The sequence below is a fragment of the Heteronotia binoei genome, chromosome 4 (assembly GCF_032191835.1).
Source record: "Heteronotia binoei isolate CCM8104 ecotype False Entrance Well chromosome 4, APGP_CSIRO_Hbin_v1, whole genome shotgun sequence".
NCBI lineage: Eukaryota > Metazoa > Chordata > Lepidosauria > Squamata > Gekkonidae > Heteronotia > Heteronotia binoei.
In genome coordinates, this window is record NC_083226.1 from 164,559,963 (window position 1) to 164,577,025 (window position 17,063).

The following is a 17,063-nucleotide window of genomic DNA, read 5'->3' on the forward strand; positions in this document are numbered from 1 at the left end:
CAATCTCTGTGTGTTTGAAAGTACTAAAAACCTTTATAATTTTGTAATAGCATATCAAACTTTAGTGTGAATCTTGTTCATTATTATTCCATGGTGATATTGTTGCTTAACTTTCAGGTTGTGGCTGGAGATCCTCTGGAATTACAACTGAACTGCAAGCAGGGGTGGAATTCTAGCAGGAGCTCCTTTTCATATTAGGCCACACACCCCTGATGTAGCCAATCCTCCTGGAGCTTATAAGGCTCTTTTTTGTAAGCTTTTGGAGGACTGGCTACATCAGGGGTGTGGTCTAATATGCAAAGGAGTTCCTGCTAGAATTTCATCCCTGACTGCAACTAACTGCTCATATCTTTACTAACATCTCTGCAGCACACTCAGAGACTCTTCCAGATGTGTACCTTGCAGATACACACAAATCTATTTAAAATTTTACTTAAAACAAAGAAGTAGCAACCTCCTTCCTGTAACATTTCCAACATGGCTTTTTTGCTAGATCTGACAACCCCAAGGTGGAAACTAGGAGAAATCCTGAAATTAAAACTGTTCTCCAGACTGCATAAAGTACTTATTTATTTAAAACACATATTCCACTTCTCCTGGAGAAAATGGCTGCTGTGAAAGACGGGCTGCATGGCATTATACCCTACATTATACCCAGGGCTTTTTTGTAGCAGGAACTCCTTTGCATATTAGGTCACACACCCCAGTGTAGCTAATCCTCCTGGAGCTTACAGTAGGCCCTGTAGCCAACTCTGAGATAATTTGCAAAGGGGGCCACCAAGATTTCAACTGCCAAGGGGCCTCCACGGGATTTAATTAGGCTTGCCAAGTCCAATTCAAGAAATATCTGGGGACTTTGGGGTGGAACCAGGAGATTATTTATTTATTTATTTATTTATTTGATTTATATCCCACTCTACCCCACCAAGGCGGGCTCAGGGATTTTGGAGGTGGAGCCACGAGACATTGGGGTGGAGCCAGGAGCAAGGGTGTGACAAGCTATCACATGTAAAGGGACCGCACACCTTTTAAATGCCTTCCTTCTAGGATTGCCAATCCCCAGGTGGGGGCAGGGGATCCCCCAGTTTGGAGGCCCTCCCCCTGCTTCAGGGTCGCCAGAAAGCGGGGGGAGGGAAATGTCTGGTGGGAACTCTGTTATTCTCTATGGAGATTTATTCCCATAGAAAATAATGGAGAATTGATCCGCAGGTATCTGGGGCTCTGGGGGGGCTGTTTTTTTGAGGTAGAGGCACCAAATTTTCAGTATGGCATCTAGTGCCTTTCCCCAAAATACCCCCCAAGTTTCAAAACGATTGGACCAGGGGGTCCTATTCTATGAGCCCCAAAAGAAGGTGCCCCTATCCTTCATTATTTCCTATGGAAGGAAGGCATTGAAAAGAAGAAGATATTGGATTTATATCCCGCCCTCCACTCCGAAGAGTCTCAGAGCGGCTCACAATCCCCTTTACCTTCCTCCCCCACAACAGACACCCTGTGAGGTGGGTGGGGCTGGAGAGGGCTCTCACAGCAGCTGCCCTTTCAAGGACAACCTCTGCCAGAGCTATGGCTGACCCAAGGCCATGCTAGCAGGTGCAAGAGCCCCAGATACCCATGGATCAATTCTCCATTATTTCCTATGGGAATAAGTCTCCATAAGGAATAATAGTTGCCAGCAGACATTCCCCGCCCCTCCCCCCGCTTTCTGATGACCCTAAAGTGGGAGGAGGGCCTCCAAACTGGGGGATCCCCTGCCCCCACCTGGAGATTGGCAACCCTAGGTTTAATCCAGCACTACAGGAACTCCTTTGCATATTTGGCCACACACCCCTGATGTAGCCAATCCTCCTGGAGCTTGCAGTAGGCCCTGTATTAAGAGCCCTGTAAACTCTTGGAGGACTGGCTACATCAGGGGTGTGTGGCCTAATATGCAAAGGAGTTCCTGCTACAAAAAAAGCTCTGCCCTAATGTGACCCCTCCGCCCTTCCTAAATCATGTTTTCCCAGGCTTCAACCTCAAATATCCAGGTATTTATGCACCCGGTCAGCAACCCTACTTTCTGCCATGGTCGACACAAACTGTGGTTGTCCTGTCCCTCCCCCACCAATCTGGAAGGCTGACAAAATAACAGCCCCCACCATATCAGCAAACCAGTTTTGAGCATGCGACGACAGCCCTTATCCATCCGCTCATCATGTTACAATGGACACTGTCAGGAGCATAGCTTCAAAGTTGAAAGCAGTGCTCGTTTTCAGTCGCAAACAAATAATCCGAGTCTCTGAGTAAGCCTGACTCAAGAGAGAATGGGCACCGAGAGGGAGGTAAATTGGATTTCCAAACATATTATTTGCAAGGATCATGACATTGTTATTATTTTTTCAACAATCAGACACGGCATTGATACCTATAACAGTAGCAGTCATTCATATAGCATTTATTCCTGAGGCTGATATAACCCAATGCTTGGATGATGGGCTTGTTTATTGATTTTCATATGGGATCTTGAGGAAGAAACACAAATTTGTTTGCTCTCAACATGGGATTTTCAGAGGTATTCGCAGCAGCTCCCCAGCTTCCTCACACATTTCAAATGGATATTGCCAATCCTAGGGCATATAACTCTTCATGTAAATTAGATTGCTTAATTGTAATGAAACCAGGGGTGGAATTCTAGCAGGAGCTCCACTGTATATTAAGCCACACACCCCTGATGTAGCCAATCCTACAAGAGTGTACAGGGCTTTTAGTACAGGGCCTACTGCGAGCTCCAGGCTCTTTTTTTGCAAGCTCTTGGAGGACTGGCTGCATCAGGGATGTGTGGCCTAATATGCAAAGGAGCTCCTGCTAGAATTCCACCCCTGAATGAAACAACCTGTTAATGTGCTTGGTGCTCAGTTCTCCATTTGCAGGCCTCTGGAGAAGGGCTCCCTGGAAACATCTACCTGCAAGAACAGACTTACTGAGGGACAGTAACAAGGCTACCTCTCTCCCAAGACATACAGCTGAAGAAACCTAGCAAACACTGGTTATGCAGGACCTGTTCAATAGGAAGCAATTGCACCAGTAGGCTCTAGGGTTGCCAAGTCCAATTCAAGAAATATCTGGGGACTTTGGGGGTGGAGCCAAAGATCAAGGCTGTGACAAGCATAACTGAACTCCAAAGGGAGTGCTGGCCATCACATTTAAAGGGACAACACACCTTTTCAATTCCTTCTTTCCATAGGAAATAATGAAGGATAGGGGCACCTTCTTTTGGGGCTCATAGAATTGGACCCACTGGTCCAATCTTTTTGAAACTTGGGGGGTATTTTGGGGAGCGGCACTAGATGCTATACTGAAATTTGGTGCCTGTACCCCAAAAAAACAGCCCCCCCAGAGCCCCAGATACCCGCGAATCAATTCTCCATGATTTTCTATGGGAATAAATCTCCATAGGGAATAATAGAGTTCCCAGCAGACATTTCCCTCCCCTCCCCCCACTTTCTGATGACCCTGAAGTGGGAGGAGGGTCTCCAAACCGGGGGATCCCCTGCCCCCACCTGGGGATTGGCAACCCTAGTAGGTTCTCAGCCACAACTTGAGACCCTGGAGAGCCGCTGCCAGTCTGAGTAGACAATACTGACTTCGATAGAGCAAGGGTCTGATTCAGTAGAAGGCAGCTTCATAAGTTCACAGGGCTGGATGATCTTGCGTGTTCAGGGGAGAGTCTGGGCCCGGCGTGGTTGAGGGACGGGGAGATCTAGGAGCTCAGGGACTGGAGAGCTTCTGGTAGCATTTAAACAAATTTGGAACCCAGTAGCACCTTTAAGACCAACAAAGTTTTATTTGGAACATAAGTTTTCATGTATTAAAAGCACACTTCATCAGACATAAGTATGGGATGGCATTAGTAGTCCTACATATAGAGAGAGCGGGCAGTGAATTAGTATGCAAAATAGTGGAAATGGTTTTAGCAGATTAAAATAACAGCAAGTTGTGGTCTGGTAATAATCGGTTTGGATTGATTGGGTAGGGAAAACAGCAAAGGCAATAAACGTCAGAATTGGAGAAATTATGTCTATGGCATTAGGACTCTTAATCGTGAAAATAAATAAATTAGAGTCTGTTGTAATGTTCTCCTCTGAAGCATGGGTTAAAATAAATATAGTTTTCTGTAGAATGAAGCTGGAGTCTACTCTGTTCAAATACTAATACAAAAATACATCAGAATACAGTGGATGTATACCTCTCAATATGGGTTAAACAGACATCATTTTCTAAGAGTAATTCTGTATACATCCTCTGTATTCTTTTATTGCATGACTACTACTACTACTACATTGCTTTTCTTTTAATCTGGTAAAAACATTTTGCATACTAATTCACTGTCTACTCTCTCTATATATATAGGAGTGCTAATTCCATCCCATGCTGTTGTCTGACGAAGTGTGCTTTTAGCTACATTCTGAAGAAACCTTTGTTGGTCTTAAAGATGGCACTGGACTCTAACTTTGTTCTATTGCTTTAGACCAACACGGCTACCCACCTGGACCTGGAAGCATTTGAGATCTCTTGGGGCTTCAAAACTTCAGTGGAGGTAAAGCCACTTCCCAGACCCTCCAGTTGTCCCTCAGATAAGAAACTTGTTCCAGGGTCCATCCCTGCAGTAACCCTGGTGCATTGAAACCCCCAGTGGTGATCCAATCTGCATGCAAAAATGAATGTGTGCACAGACTGGCTTCCTCCATTGCACTCACAATATTGTAGGAGTCGAGTTGCACCTTTAAGACCAACAGAGTTTCATTCAGAATGTAAGCTTTCATGTGCTAGAAGCACACTTCATTGGACAATAGGATGAAATGGCCAACAGGCCTAAATATAGAGAAAGTGGGCAGTTAATTAGTATGCAAAATCACAGAGATGTTTGTTAGCAGATTAAAAGAAGCACAGTTTGGGGGTCTGGTGATAGTTTATGTTAACTGGGTTGCATCAACAAGGGGGCAATATACGTCAGAATAGCAAATTGACGTCTATGTCATTAGGTGTGAAGTGCTTCTTTTAATCCGCTAACAAACATCTCCATGATTTTGCATACTAATTCACTGCCCACTTTCTCTATATTTAGGAATGTTGGCAATTCCACCCTATTGTCTGATGAAGTGTGCTGTGCTTCTAGCACACGAAAGCTTACGTCCTGATTTCGTTCTGATTAAAGATGCCACTTGACTCCTACTTTGTTCTGTTGCTTCAGACCGACACGGCTGCCCACTTGGATCTACCACAACATTGTGTTATTACTGCACCGCAGCGATCGTTGCCAACTGAAATGCCCATATGAGAAAACACAGTTGTGAATGATTGCTGCAGTGCAGCGACAGCACAATATCCAATCGGGGGTGGATGTAGCCATATGTCCATTAAAGAAAGCTTCAGGCTAGGAACTCAGAGGTTTTAAAACAAAGGCAAATACCAATAGGCCCATGAGGACCCGTCTTGCGTTACGATACTCTGTAAATTACTGCATACTGGGACAACTGTGTAATATTCATAGCAATGTCACCAAATAACATCACGTTTAACTCTTTAGCTCTGTTCAGAATTTCCAGACATAATGAAAGATGACCTATTGGACTCAGTACATTTCGGAGCTTCTCTACACCATATGCCCGTGGGTGTGTTGCAAATCCAGCATTTCCTTCTGCTCTCATATTGCCTGATTTAAATAAAATGTTTAAATAATGAAGGAAGAAAATCCATGTTCTTCTATGACTGTGAATGCTCACAAACACAAATGAGACCAACGTATGGATTCTCTTCTAGCCAGGAGCCTAAGTAGCATTTGCTACACCAGTCCCAGAATGTGAGGGTGAACATACAGGAAAATGTCAAAGCAAGTCTTCACCTTCAATGCACTTTCTACACTTTCAATGCACTTCCCAGCTGGATTCTGCAAGTTCACAAAGTAAAATCCAGTTGCAAAGTGCATTGAACGTGGATTGAAAGTGCATTATTTAGCATGTGTGATCCCAACCATATAATCACAGGCTCATAGAGTTGGCAAGGACTTTCAGGTCATCTAATGCAATCCCCAGTATAATGCAGGAATTTCACATATACCTTCCCCTCTCCCCACACGTAGGGTTGCCAAGTCCCCTGCGTTCTCCAGTGGGGGACTTAAGCGTACATGCAAAGTGTGCACATGATGCAATGACATCAACCAGAAGTGACATCATCCCGCCGGCGATGTTGCTCATGGCTGCTCTAGGTGTTTCCGGGAAAACTCTACGGTTTTCCCAGACACTCCAGCCATTTGGGAGGGAAAATATGTTACCTATTGTACCATAGAATTTCCCCTCCCAAATGGCTAGAGCATTCAGGAAAACCATAGAGTTTTCCCAGAAATGCCTAGAGCGGCTGCGAGCAACATCGCTGGCGCAATGACATCACTTCCAGGTGAGGTCATCGCACTGACAACATTGGGGGAGGTTCCTACCACCGGCCCAATGTGGGCCAGTGGGTTGGGAACCTCCTGGGTGGGGGAACCCCCGCCCAGACCGGGGGCTTGGCATCCCTACACACATACATCCCCAGCGCCCCACTGTTTTGTTGTTGCTGATTTTTTAAAAGCATACTCAAAAGTCATATACTTACATTCAGGTTGTGTTGCCACCTTGACAGACTGTGAGCTTTCTCCTGGTCCCCATTCATTGTATGCTACCACTCGGAATGTGTAGGTTTCTTCCGGTTTTAGGTTCCCCACTGTAAGTTGGAGCATCCCAGGCTGTGATGTGTTCAGGGCTCGTTCCCTGGGGAGGGGTAAAAAGGAGCAAGGAAGTAAAGATTATTATTATTATTAAGTTCCAGCTGACACCAAAGGCATTAAAGTTACTTCCAAAGAGTTTGGGGTGATAGATGGGAAAAGTGGGGGGGAGGCATGGCCCACCCACCTTACCTGTTTCTGACACCAGAAGAGGGAACTGCTGACTTGATTCTTGCTGCTCTACAACTGCACCTAATAACAGATGGGAGATGTAGCCCATTTCTACTGGTCCAGTTGGCGGTCTTCAGCATTGCAGCTGGCTCAACGGCTCCCGTTGGCACATGTTCACCATTTAATGACTTGCTGGGATTATGTGATAATGTGTGCCCCTGGGTCATTGCGGGCAGGCCATTCATCATTTAAAACCAGCTCCATTTGGAGTGGATATGATTTTTTTTGCACCTGTGCAGCCAGAAGTGTCCATCATGCTGGCCCTTGCTCACAACATACCAGAGTGAAACAGAGTTCCAAGGCAGCAGAGTGGAGACACACAAAACATGTGTTATCCAACTTCAAATAAGGACGTTCAGTGGCAGCCGATACATTCAGCCAAGTCAAAATGGTGAAGGCTAAATACCAAGGGTTACCAGGTCCTCCCTAGCCATTGGTGGGGGGTGGGGGGTAAGGGTTGGCAGAGACAGATTGGAAAACTCCTGGAGATTTGGAAGTGCCATAGAGAACACCCGCCCAAACATTGATTTTCTCCAGGGGAAATGATCCCCAATGTCTGGAGATAGGCTGTAATTCTGGGGAATCCACAGACCGCACTGGAGGCTGGCAGCCCTGGCCAGGGGATGGGCAGAGGTAGGGTTGCAGGGGTAGAGAGAGCTAGTTTGGTGTAGTGGCTAAGTGTGCGGACTCTTATCTGGGAGACCCAGGTTTGATTCCCCACTCCTCCACTTGCAGCTGCTGGAATGGCCTTGGGTCAGCCAGAGCTCTCACAGGAGTTATCCTTGAAATAGCAGCTGCTGTGAGAGTCCTCTCAGTCCCACCCACCTCACAGGGTGCCTGTTGTGGGGGAGGAAGATAAAGGAGATTGTGAGCCACTCTGAGACTCCGAGATTCGGACTGGAGGGCGGGATTTAAATCCAATATCTTTTTCTTCTAAAAACGAGCCTTGTAAGATCTTGGAGGATTGGCTACATCAGGGGAATGTGGGCTAATATGCCAAGGAGCTCCTGCTAGAATTCCACCCCTGGGGATCACCTTCTGGAGGTTAACACCCCTACAAGAAGAGGAGGAAGAGGAAGAAGAAGAAGAGGAAGAGGAAGAAGAAGAGTCCATACCACTTTTTCCACCCAAGGAGACAACTGAGAAACACACTTTTGGGGAAAGGCAAGCTTTCAAAAAAATAAAAATAAACGGATATTGAAAGGAAACAACTATGCAATTATGCTTAATACTAGCACAGACATTGAAGTCTCAGGGGAAGACAGTAGAGAATTAGTAAAGGGCTATGTAGGGAGCTCATCATGTTCTTTTTCCCCCCTTTTGTTCATTTCTGCTGCTGTCCCTTTGTTGTCCAGAATGCTACTCTCAAGGGTTACTTCCTTCCAAGTCACATCCCATCACACTCTTTCTCTTGAACATATGAAGCTGCCTTATATAAAACCCGACCATTGGTCCATCAAAGTCAGCACTGTCTACTTCAACCAGCAGCTGGCTCTCCAGAGTCTCTTCCTTGGTCCAGCATGAGGGTTGGACAGACTTTGTACAGTCTCTATCATGGCTTAGATATGATAGCTCCAGGACTTGAATCCATTAGGAGCTCACCTTTCCGATGGCCCCCACTCCTCTCCACCTAGTCCATTGCATAATAAGTGCAGCTGCATAACAATCCCTGGATTAGGAGAGTGGGCAGCTAGCCAGCCATCAGGAGTTTTGCCACACCTCCAACAGTCCTCATGAACTCCTGGAGAAGCCCACACCACCCTTTCTGCACTTCTTATGTGATTTTGGGCAGTGGGTGGCTTGCTGGCCTTTTGACTGGGGGGGGGGCAGCCCAGGAGAGCCCCAGGTAAGCGAGGCCTACTTGGGCTGGCTGGATCTCTAGCCAGCCCAAGCAGGCCTCACTTGCCCAGGGCTCTCTTTTCTTGCATTGAGTTGCTTTTGGCTGGGGGGGGCAGTTGGCATATGCTAGTGAGTTACACCTCCCTTTCTCCACTTCTTATGTGATTTTGGCAGTGGGTAGCTTGCTGGCCTTTTGACTGTGGGTGGGGGGCAGCCAAGGAGAGCCCCAGGTGAGTGAGGCCTGCTTGGGCTGGCTGGATCTCTAGCTTTTGGCTGGTGGGGGGCGGCATATGCTAATGAGTTATGCTAATGAGCTTTACCACCTATTTTTCTACAAAACGACCCCTGGATAGCTCGAAGCCTCCGTGCCCACTTACCCCTCTATAATATAGTGAATTCCATGCAATGATGAGGCGAGGTGGTAGTGAACATAGCTCTTTTTATTAGTACAGCATAATATAGGGATGCACTCAAAGACTGAAGAACTGGGCCAAAGAGGCCAACTATATACAACTCAGGGTTCCCGCACTAGCATGCTATTGGACCATTCAAACCAGCAGGGGGCCCGTGATTGGAGCAGGACAGCAGGGATTTGAATCCTGCTGCCCCTTGTTCCCAAATCCCCAAGCTCAGTCTTCCTGGCTCCAATCCGCCAGGCGAGAACTTCATATACTAAACACAATTCAGATCAGATACCTTAGGGACCATATGTTCCCCAGAGAGCGCTGAGATCTAGTTCCCAAAACCTACTACGAATCCCTGGACCAAGAGAGGCCAGATTGAAAGCAACAAGGGAGCAGGCCTTCTCCACAATGGCTCCCAAATGGTGGAACCAACTACCAGAGGAGGTGCGAGCCCTGCGAGACCTAAATCAATTCCGCAGGGCTTGCAAAACCACCCTCTGTCCACTCACATTTAAGATGGCACCCGGAGACGACACCTAGCCATCCTATACACATTCTGAACTGTGACACTTTAATTTATACTTGAAAAAAATTTAATTGTTATTTAACTTAATCTGAATTGTATTTAACTATTTTAATTGTTTTTTTAAATGTATTGATGGATTTTAGTGTAATCATGGTGTAAACCATGTCATGTGAGCCGCCCTGAGCCCGCTTCGGCGGGGGAGGGTGGGATATAAGAATAAATTTATTATTATATTATATTATTATTATTATTATTATCATCATCATCACATATATAATACCCTCAAACAGCCAGACTATAGAATTCCTCTGAGTTGAGACTCAACTTTGCTTTTAGGAAGACAGAGGGCCACTGTGATCATCTACAAAATATTTGCCACAGAATTCAAAGCAACTTAAAGTGAGCTTCTGTATTGTTCCAGGGTGATGCTCAGCAATCTGAGATCGAACTGAAGACTGTGCAGAGCAGCAATCATGCATCACTACTTGAGATCAGTTTTAAAGGTGAAGATATGAAACTTGATGTGTACAAAACAAGCGGTATTCTACCTCTCTTCTTCTCTGCCCAGGAGAACAATGAAATATGCCAACTCGTGAGTGGGTCGCTGTCAGCAGTGCACATGAACAAACTAGAAAGCTTGTCAAGATCACTGTAGACGGTGACTGCAGCCATGAAATTAAAAGACGCCTGCTCTTTGGGAGGAAAGCTATGGCAAACCTAGGCAGCATAAATAAAAAGTAGAGACATCACACTGTCGACAAAAGTCTGTATAGTCAAAGCAATTGTATTCCCAGTAGTAACGTATGGCTGTTAGAGTTGGACCATAAGGAAGGTCAAGCACCAAAGAATAGATGTTTTCGAGCTGTGGTGCTGGAGAAGACTCGTGAGAACCCCTTGGATGGCAAGGAGATCAAATCAGTCAATCCTAAAGGAAATCAACCCTGACTGTTCCCTGAAAGGTCCGATGCTGAAATTGAAGCTCAAATACTTTGGCCATCAAATGAGAAGGGAGCACTCACTGGAGAAGATCCTGATGCTGGGAAAAGATTGAAGGTAAAAGAAGAAGGGGACGGCAAAGGATGAGATAGAAAGTATTATCAAAGCAATGAACATGAATTTGAGCGAACTTAGGAGGACAGTGGAAGATAGGAGGGCCTGGAGTGATGCGGTCCAGGGGGTCACAAAGGGTCGGACATGATTGTGTGACTGAACAACAAAAGCAGTACCTCATCTGTCAGTGTGAACACTCTTTTCTCATGCAAAAAAAAATCAATTTCTGACGAATGTTCATCCCACTCGGGACAAAACAACACTTATCTCCCCCCCACCCCCGATTACATGACTAGTATTTGATAGAAATTTCACCATTCAAACGTATGTCTGTTTTTGTCGCATTAAAGACTCTGTGCCCAACTTTTACTCCTATCTTTTTCTAGCAATCAAATTTGATTTGTGTTGTGGGATTTGTGTGCGTGTGTGTGTTTGTTATGTATATGGACTCAAGGGAAGACCGGTGTTTCAGCCTGCCTCATTGGAGCCATACGTACTGAGCTTGGGGACTTGGGAACAAATGGCTGTAGGATTCAAACCCCCACAGCCCAGGACCAATCACAAGCCTCACCGGTTTGAATGACCCAATGGGGTGCTTGCGCGGGAACCCAGAGATGTATATAAGTTTGGCCCATGGGCCCCAAAGGCAGTCTTGTACTGTGACCTTTGACTATGTGATTCCTATTAAAGAGCTTGTTATCACTTACTCCGAGACTCTGCCATACATAGAACACACTATATTATAGTGTTGCATGTGTATTGTTGAAACTCTGTCTGGGGCAATGATGCTCTGTATTCTTGGTGCTTGGGGGGGGGGGGGCACAGTGGAAGGGCTTCTAGTGTCCTGGCTCCATTAGTGGACCTCCTTATGGTGCCTGGGGTTTTGGCCACTGTGTGACACAGAGTGTTGGACTAGATCGGCCATTGGCCTGATTCAACATGGCTTCTCTTATGTTCTTAAGATGTGGTGATTGCACATGTAGGGATGAGCATGAACTTGCTGATGAGCTGAAGAAATTACAGAGGGACAAGTTATCCCCTTCTCTTTCCCTAGAGCCACAGCCCTGATGTCACCCTCCGATAGCCTCTTTCTGTTGCTAAATTATTCTATGGACTCTCTGATCACAGAATCACTTTGATGTGTCCCCTGCCTTTGGGCTTTTCTGCACAAACAACTTGTTTCCGTTTTTCTTAGAAGTTGATTCGCTAGCACTGGAACTGAATTGAGCATGGCTAGTTGTCCTGTTATTTCCTTGCAGATGTTCTTTAAAAAAAAAATCAGGACTTTTGAATGACAGTGTTGTTGACATCAGCAACCTCACAGTGCCACACACCCCTTCCTTCCTTCCTTCCTTCCTTCCTTCCTTCCTTCCTTCCTTCCTTCCTTCCTTCCTTCCTTCCTTCCTTCCTTCCTTCCTTCCTTCCTTCCTTCCTTCCTTCCTTCCTCCCTCCCTCCCTCCCTTCCTTCCTCTTTCTTTCTTTCTTTCTTTCTTTCTTTCTTTCTTTCTTTCTTTCTTTCTTTCTTTCTCTCTTTCTCTCTTTCTCTCTTTCTCTCTTTCTTTCGTACATCTGCTATATTGATATATTGCTAAAATACAAGCTAGGCATATGCATGTATGATAATAACTGCCACATTGTCACTGGGGAGAAATGGTGTCTACTCAAAAGTTTGTCTCAGTTTGGAGGTTTGGGGGTGCAAACTGGTTTTAAAAGGTTTTCTTGCAGCCAAATAGCAAGCAAATGGAGAAGAGTTAACTGCTCATCCATCTAGTCAATTTTTCTCAAGCGGACAGTACTTAATGTTTAGTCATTTAAATGCCTCTAATGGGCCCAGGACAATGAAGTGGGTCAGCAGTCTACTCTGTGACAGTCCCCACCAGACTCAAAAGTGATAACAAATACTCCAGAACCACATAAAATTCCCCCCGCCCCAAACCCCCACATAGTATAGGGGGTGCTGGATATCAAGGTACGGGTATGTCTTATAGCAATATATCACTATCTGGGATCTTTAAAAAAAATCAAAGACTTGCCTAAAGACTTGCCTATGCAAGAGGGGAAAACTTCTTTTGTAGGGGAAATGGGGTGTTACAGCATATTAACAGAGTCAGGCACAAAGGCAAAGAGTGAAAGCTGAGTGGCCAGAAAGAGCTCCTGTATTTCTGATAGTGCAAAGAAGCCAAGAGTTCTGGCAAAGAAAAGGCTTTGAAGCAGAGAAGAGGAAAGGTACCAGTTGTTGAAAAGCGTGGGGAAAGGCACAGATTGTTTCTGTGCCTTCTTACGGTGATACAAGGTGAGGAAATGGGGAAGAAAAAGAAGATTAGATTTATACCCTGCCCTTCATCTGTGGCGCAGTGTTAAAGCTGCGGTACTGCAGTCCTAAACTCTGCTCGTTATCTGAGTTCAATCCCCGGTGAAAGCTGGGTTTTCAGGTAGCCGGCTTAAGGTTGACTCAGCCTTCCATCCTTCCGAGGTCGGTAAAATGAGTACCCAGCTTGCTGGGGGGAAAGTGTAGATGACTGGGGAAGGCAGTGGCAAACCACCCCGTAAAAAGTCTGCCATGAAAACGTTGTGAAAGCAATGTCATCCCAAAGTCGGACTGGTGCTTGCACAGGGGACCTTTCCTTTCCTTCACTCTGAATCTCAGAATCTCAGTGTGGCCTACAATCTCCTTTTACTTTCCTCCCCCACAACAGACACTTTGTGAGGTAGGCAGGGCTGAGAGCTCTCTTACAGAAGCTGCCCTTTCAAGGACAACTCCTATGAGAGCTATGGCTGACCCAAGGCCATTCCAGCAGTTGCAAGTGGAGGAATGGGGAATCAAACCCAGTTCTCCCAGATAAGAGTCCGTGCACTTAACCACTATACTAAACTGGTGAAATAATGTGAGAAAAGGGATACAGGGGAAACTGCGGTGTCCCTCACAAGTCCTTACTGGTTCCCCACCACACAACAAGATCTACTCTGGTGGCCAGCACTGAGCAACTTGGCCAGACTTTTCCAAGGGTGAGGCTGCCAAGGGTAGGAAAGGAGGGAAAATTGAAGAGGGGAAAGGAAAGATAAAGGTAAGGCTGGTTAGCTGATGGGAAGGAGAGAAGGCAACAGGAAAAAGATGATAGCCTATGGGGGCTTTTCAGGGAAGGAAAGAGTGTGGGATGAGAAAATGAGGTACCCCCCCCACAAGTATTTGTGGGTCTCCCACTTGTAGTTGAAAATTTGCTGATGCAAGGGATAAGAATTCCTAATTACTAAGGTGGGGAAAAGAGAGCACTGGATGTGATTGTCCCACAATTGTGGTCCAGTCAGTGGGAAGTGGGAAGGAAGTAGGAGGAACCAACAAGAGTGCAGGAAACATTACACATGAAACACACACAAACCCGCAACACAACTCAAATTTGATTGCTAGAAAAAGATGGAAGTAAAACATTATCATTCCCCTCCCCGCAAAAAAAAAAAAAGGGAGAAATGTGACATGAAAACTATTGGCTCAAGACAACATGCAGAAGTCAAGTTTGGGGCAGTTTGGGACCAGAATCAATGCAATTACATGTGGAAATGACCTTTGAGATAACTTCCTAAGCACAATTACTGTCCTGTGGCTGAGCCCTAAACCTTGAACATCAGTCTAACCATAGCCCCTCATACCACCTCATGTGTGTACATGTGTAGCTTAATGTGAATTCACCTCCCATACAAGCCTTGAGGTGAAAATAGAAACCGACTCGTATGCACACACATACAGTACATCACAAACTAACTCTATAAAGCTGTCTAATGCAAATTTGATGCCTATAATCCTAACCCTGAAATTCTAATAGTTTAACAACAGCTCAAACACTGTGACCCTAATCATAACAATCCTAACCCTATCACCTCAGGTTGACTCAAATCTCCTCTCAATAGCACTTGCCTGGTAATTCTACCATTCTAATAGTTATTTGTTTACATTTATTTTAAGTACATATATCCTGCTTTTCTCTCAGTCACTGGGATACAAAGCAGCTTCAGTAGTTTTAAAAGTATGGTTCCAGTACAAAAGTTATGAACTAGTTGTACGAGACACAGCAATCTGCTTTGAGCTATGGTTGCAAGGTAGGATTAGGGTAAATTTGGGAGATAGGATGGAATTTCAGCCCAGTGGAATGTTACCCTGTGATGTACTGTATGTGTGTGCATAAGAGTCGGTTTCTATTTTCACCTCAAGGCTTGTATGGGAGGTGAGTTCACATTAAGCTACACATGGACACACATTTATACTGAATCAGAACCAACGTTGACTCAGGGGTGACATGATAGAGGTTTACAAGATTATGCACGGGATAGAGAAGGTAGAGAAAGAAGTATTTTTCTCCCTTCCTCACAATACAAAAACTCGTGGGCACTCAATGAAATTGCTGACCAGTCGGGTTAGAACTGATAAAAGGAAGTACTTCTTCACCGAAAGGGTGATTAACACGTGGAATTCACTGCCACAGGAGGTGGTGGTGGCTGCAAGCATAGCCAGCTTCAAGAGGGAATTGGATAAACATATGGAACAGAGGTCTATCAGTGGCTATTAGCCACAGCGTATTGTTGGAACTCTCTGTCTGGGGCAAGTGATGCTCTGTATTTTTGGTGTTTGGTAGGGACAACAGTGTGAGGACTTCTACTGTCCTGGCCCCACTGATGGACCTCCTGATGGCACCTGGGTTTTTTTGCCACTGTGTGACACAGAGTGTTGGACTGGATGGGCCATTGGCCTGATCCAACATAACTTCTCTTATGTTTTTATTCTTATGTTCATCAAAGTCAGTATTGTCTACTCAGACTGGCAGCAGTTCTCCAGGGTCTCAGGTAGAGGTCTTTCACATCACCTACTTCCTGATCCTTTTGACTAGAGATGCCAAGGACTGAATCTGGGACCTTCTGCATGCAAAGCAGATGCTCTGTCACTGAGCCACAGCCCCTCACAAATGAGATATCTCATTTAGGTCTTCTTGGTGTGTGTGTCGGTTGTGGTCTCCTACTGTGCATATATCAAGAGTTCTCTCTTCCAGTTGGAAACAAGAGACTTCTTGTTGAAGCTAACGGTCTCTTGGGTGCTGCCTATAATATAGGACCAAAGTGTTATCAGAAAGTGTGATAGGGGAAACTCACCCATACCCAGGGCTTTGTTTCTGGGAAAAGAGGTGCTTGAGCCAGTTTGGTGTAGCGGTTAAGTGTGCGGACTCTTATCTGGGAGAACCGGGTTTGATTCCCCACTCCTCCACTTGCAGCTGCTGGAATGGCCTTGGGTCAGCCATAGCTCTGGCAGAGGTTATCCTTGAAAGGGCAGCTGCTGTGAGAGCCCTCTCCAGCCCCACCCACCTCACAGGGTGTCTGTTGTGGGGGAGGAAGGTAAAGGAGATTGTGAGCCGCTCTGAGACTCTTCGGAGTGGAGGGCGGGATATAAATCCAATATCTTCATCTACCTCACAGGGTGTCTGTTGTGGGGGAGGAAAGTATAGGAGATTGTGAGCCGCTCTGAGACTCTTCGGAGTGGAGGACGGGATACAAATCCAATATCTTCTTCTTCTTCTCAAGATGGAAACAAGACTGGTCCTAGACTATCTGGTACTCCTAGGCTAACTTCTGGCACACCCACACCCACACTGATCACTAATTTTCAAAAACAGATGAATTGTGGGAAAAATGAAAAGCACAAATCTTGAAATTGCTCCCTGACCTGTATAGCCCAGGCAAGCGTGTTCTTGTCAGATCTCCAACTAAGTCTGGCAAGTATTTGGATGGGAGACCTCCTTCACTGAGTCACATGGGAGGCACCCAGAAGGCCAGCGCCCTAGACAATCACCTAGTTTTCCTAGTGGCAGGGCTGGCCCTTGAGGGGAACGAAGGAGAAACACATGGGTGCCTCCATGAACTTTTAAATGTTTTTTTTGAGAATTTTATTTCCACAGAGGTTCCGGAGCTCTGTTCCACTGCGTTCCCTCAGAAAAAAAGCCCTGCCCCTACCCACCATGCCTCAGAAGATACTACGCATCCTAATCACAATGTGAAGAAGTTAACTCTTTATAAACCAGTGGGCTGATCTGTGATCTGATAAAAGGAAGTCCTTCACCCAAAGGGTGATTAACACATGGAATTCACTGCCACAGGAGGTGGGGGCAGCTACAAGCATAGACAGGTTCAAGAGGGGATTGGATAAACATATGGAGGAGAGATCCATCAGTGGCTATTAGCCACAAGGTATAGATGGAACTCTCTGTCTGGGGCAGTGATGCTCTGTATTCTTGGTGCG

The 17,063-nt window shown here is 45.7% G+C and overlaps 1 protein-coding gene across 1 annotated transcript in view; it reads right to left on the minus strand.

Moving 5' to 3' along the window:
- DCC (DCC netrin 1 receptor) overlaps positions 1 to 17,063 on the minus strand; it is a gene marked incomplete at its 5' end in the record, with an annotated part of 1,016,990 nt that overhangs the window by 450,229 nt on the left and 549,698 nt on the right. The window contains one exon of the mRNA XM_060236603.1: positions 6,628 to 6,782. Within this exon, the coding sequence (XP_060092586.1) occupies positions 6,628 to 6,782 (155 nt within the window). The remainder of the gene's footprint in view (positions 1 to 6,627; positions 6,783 to 17,063) is intronic.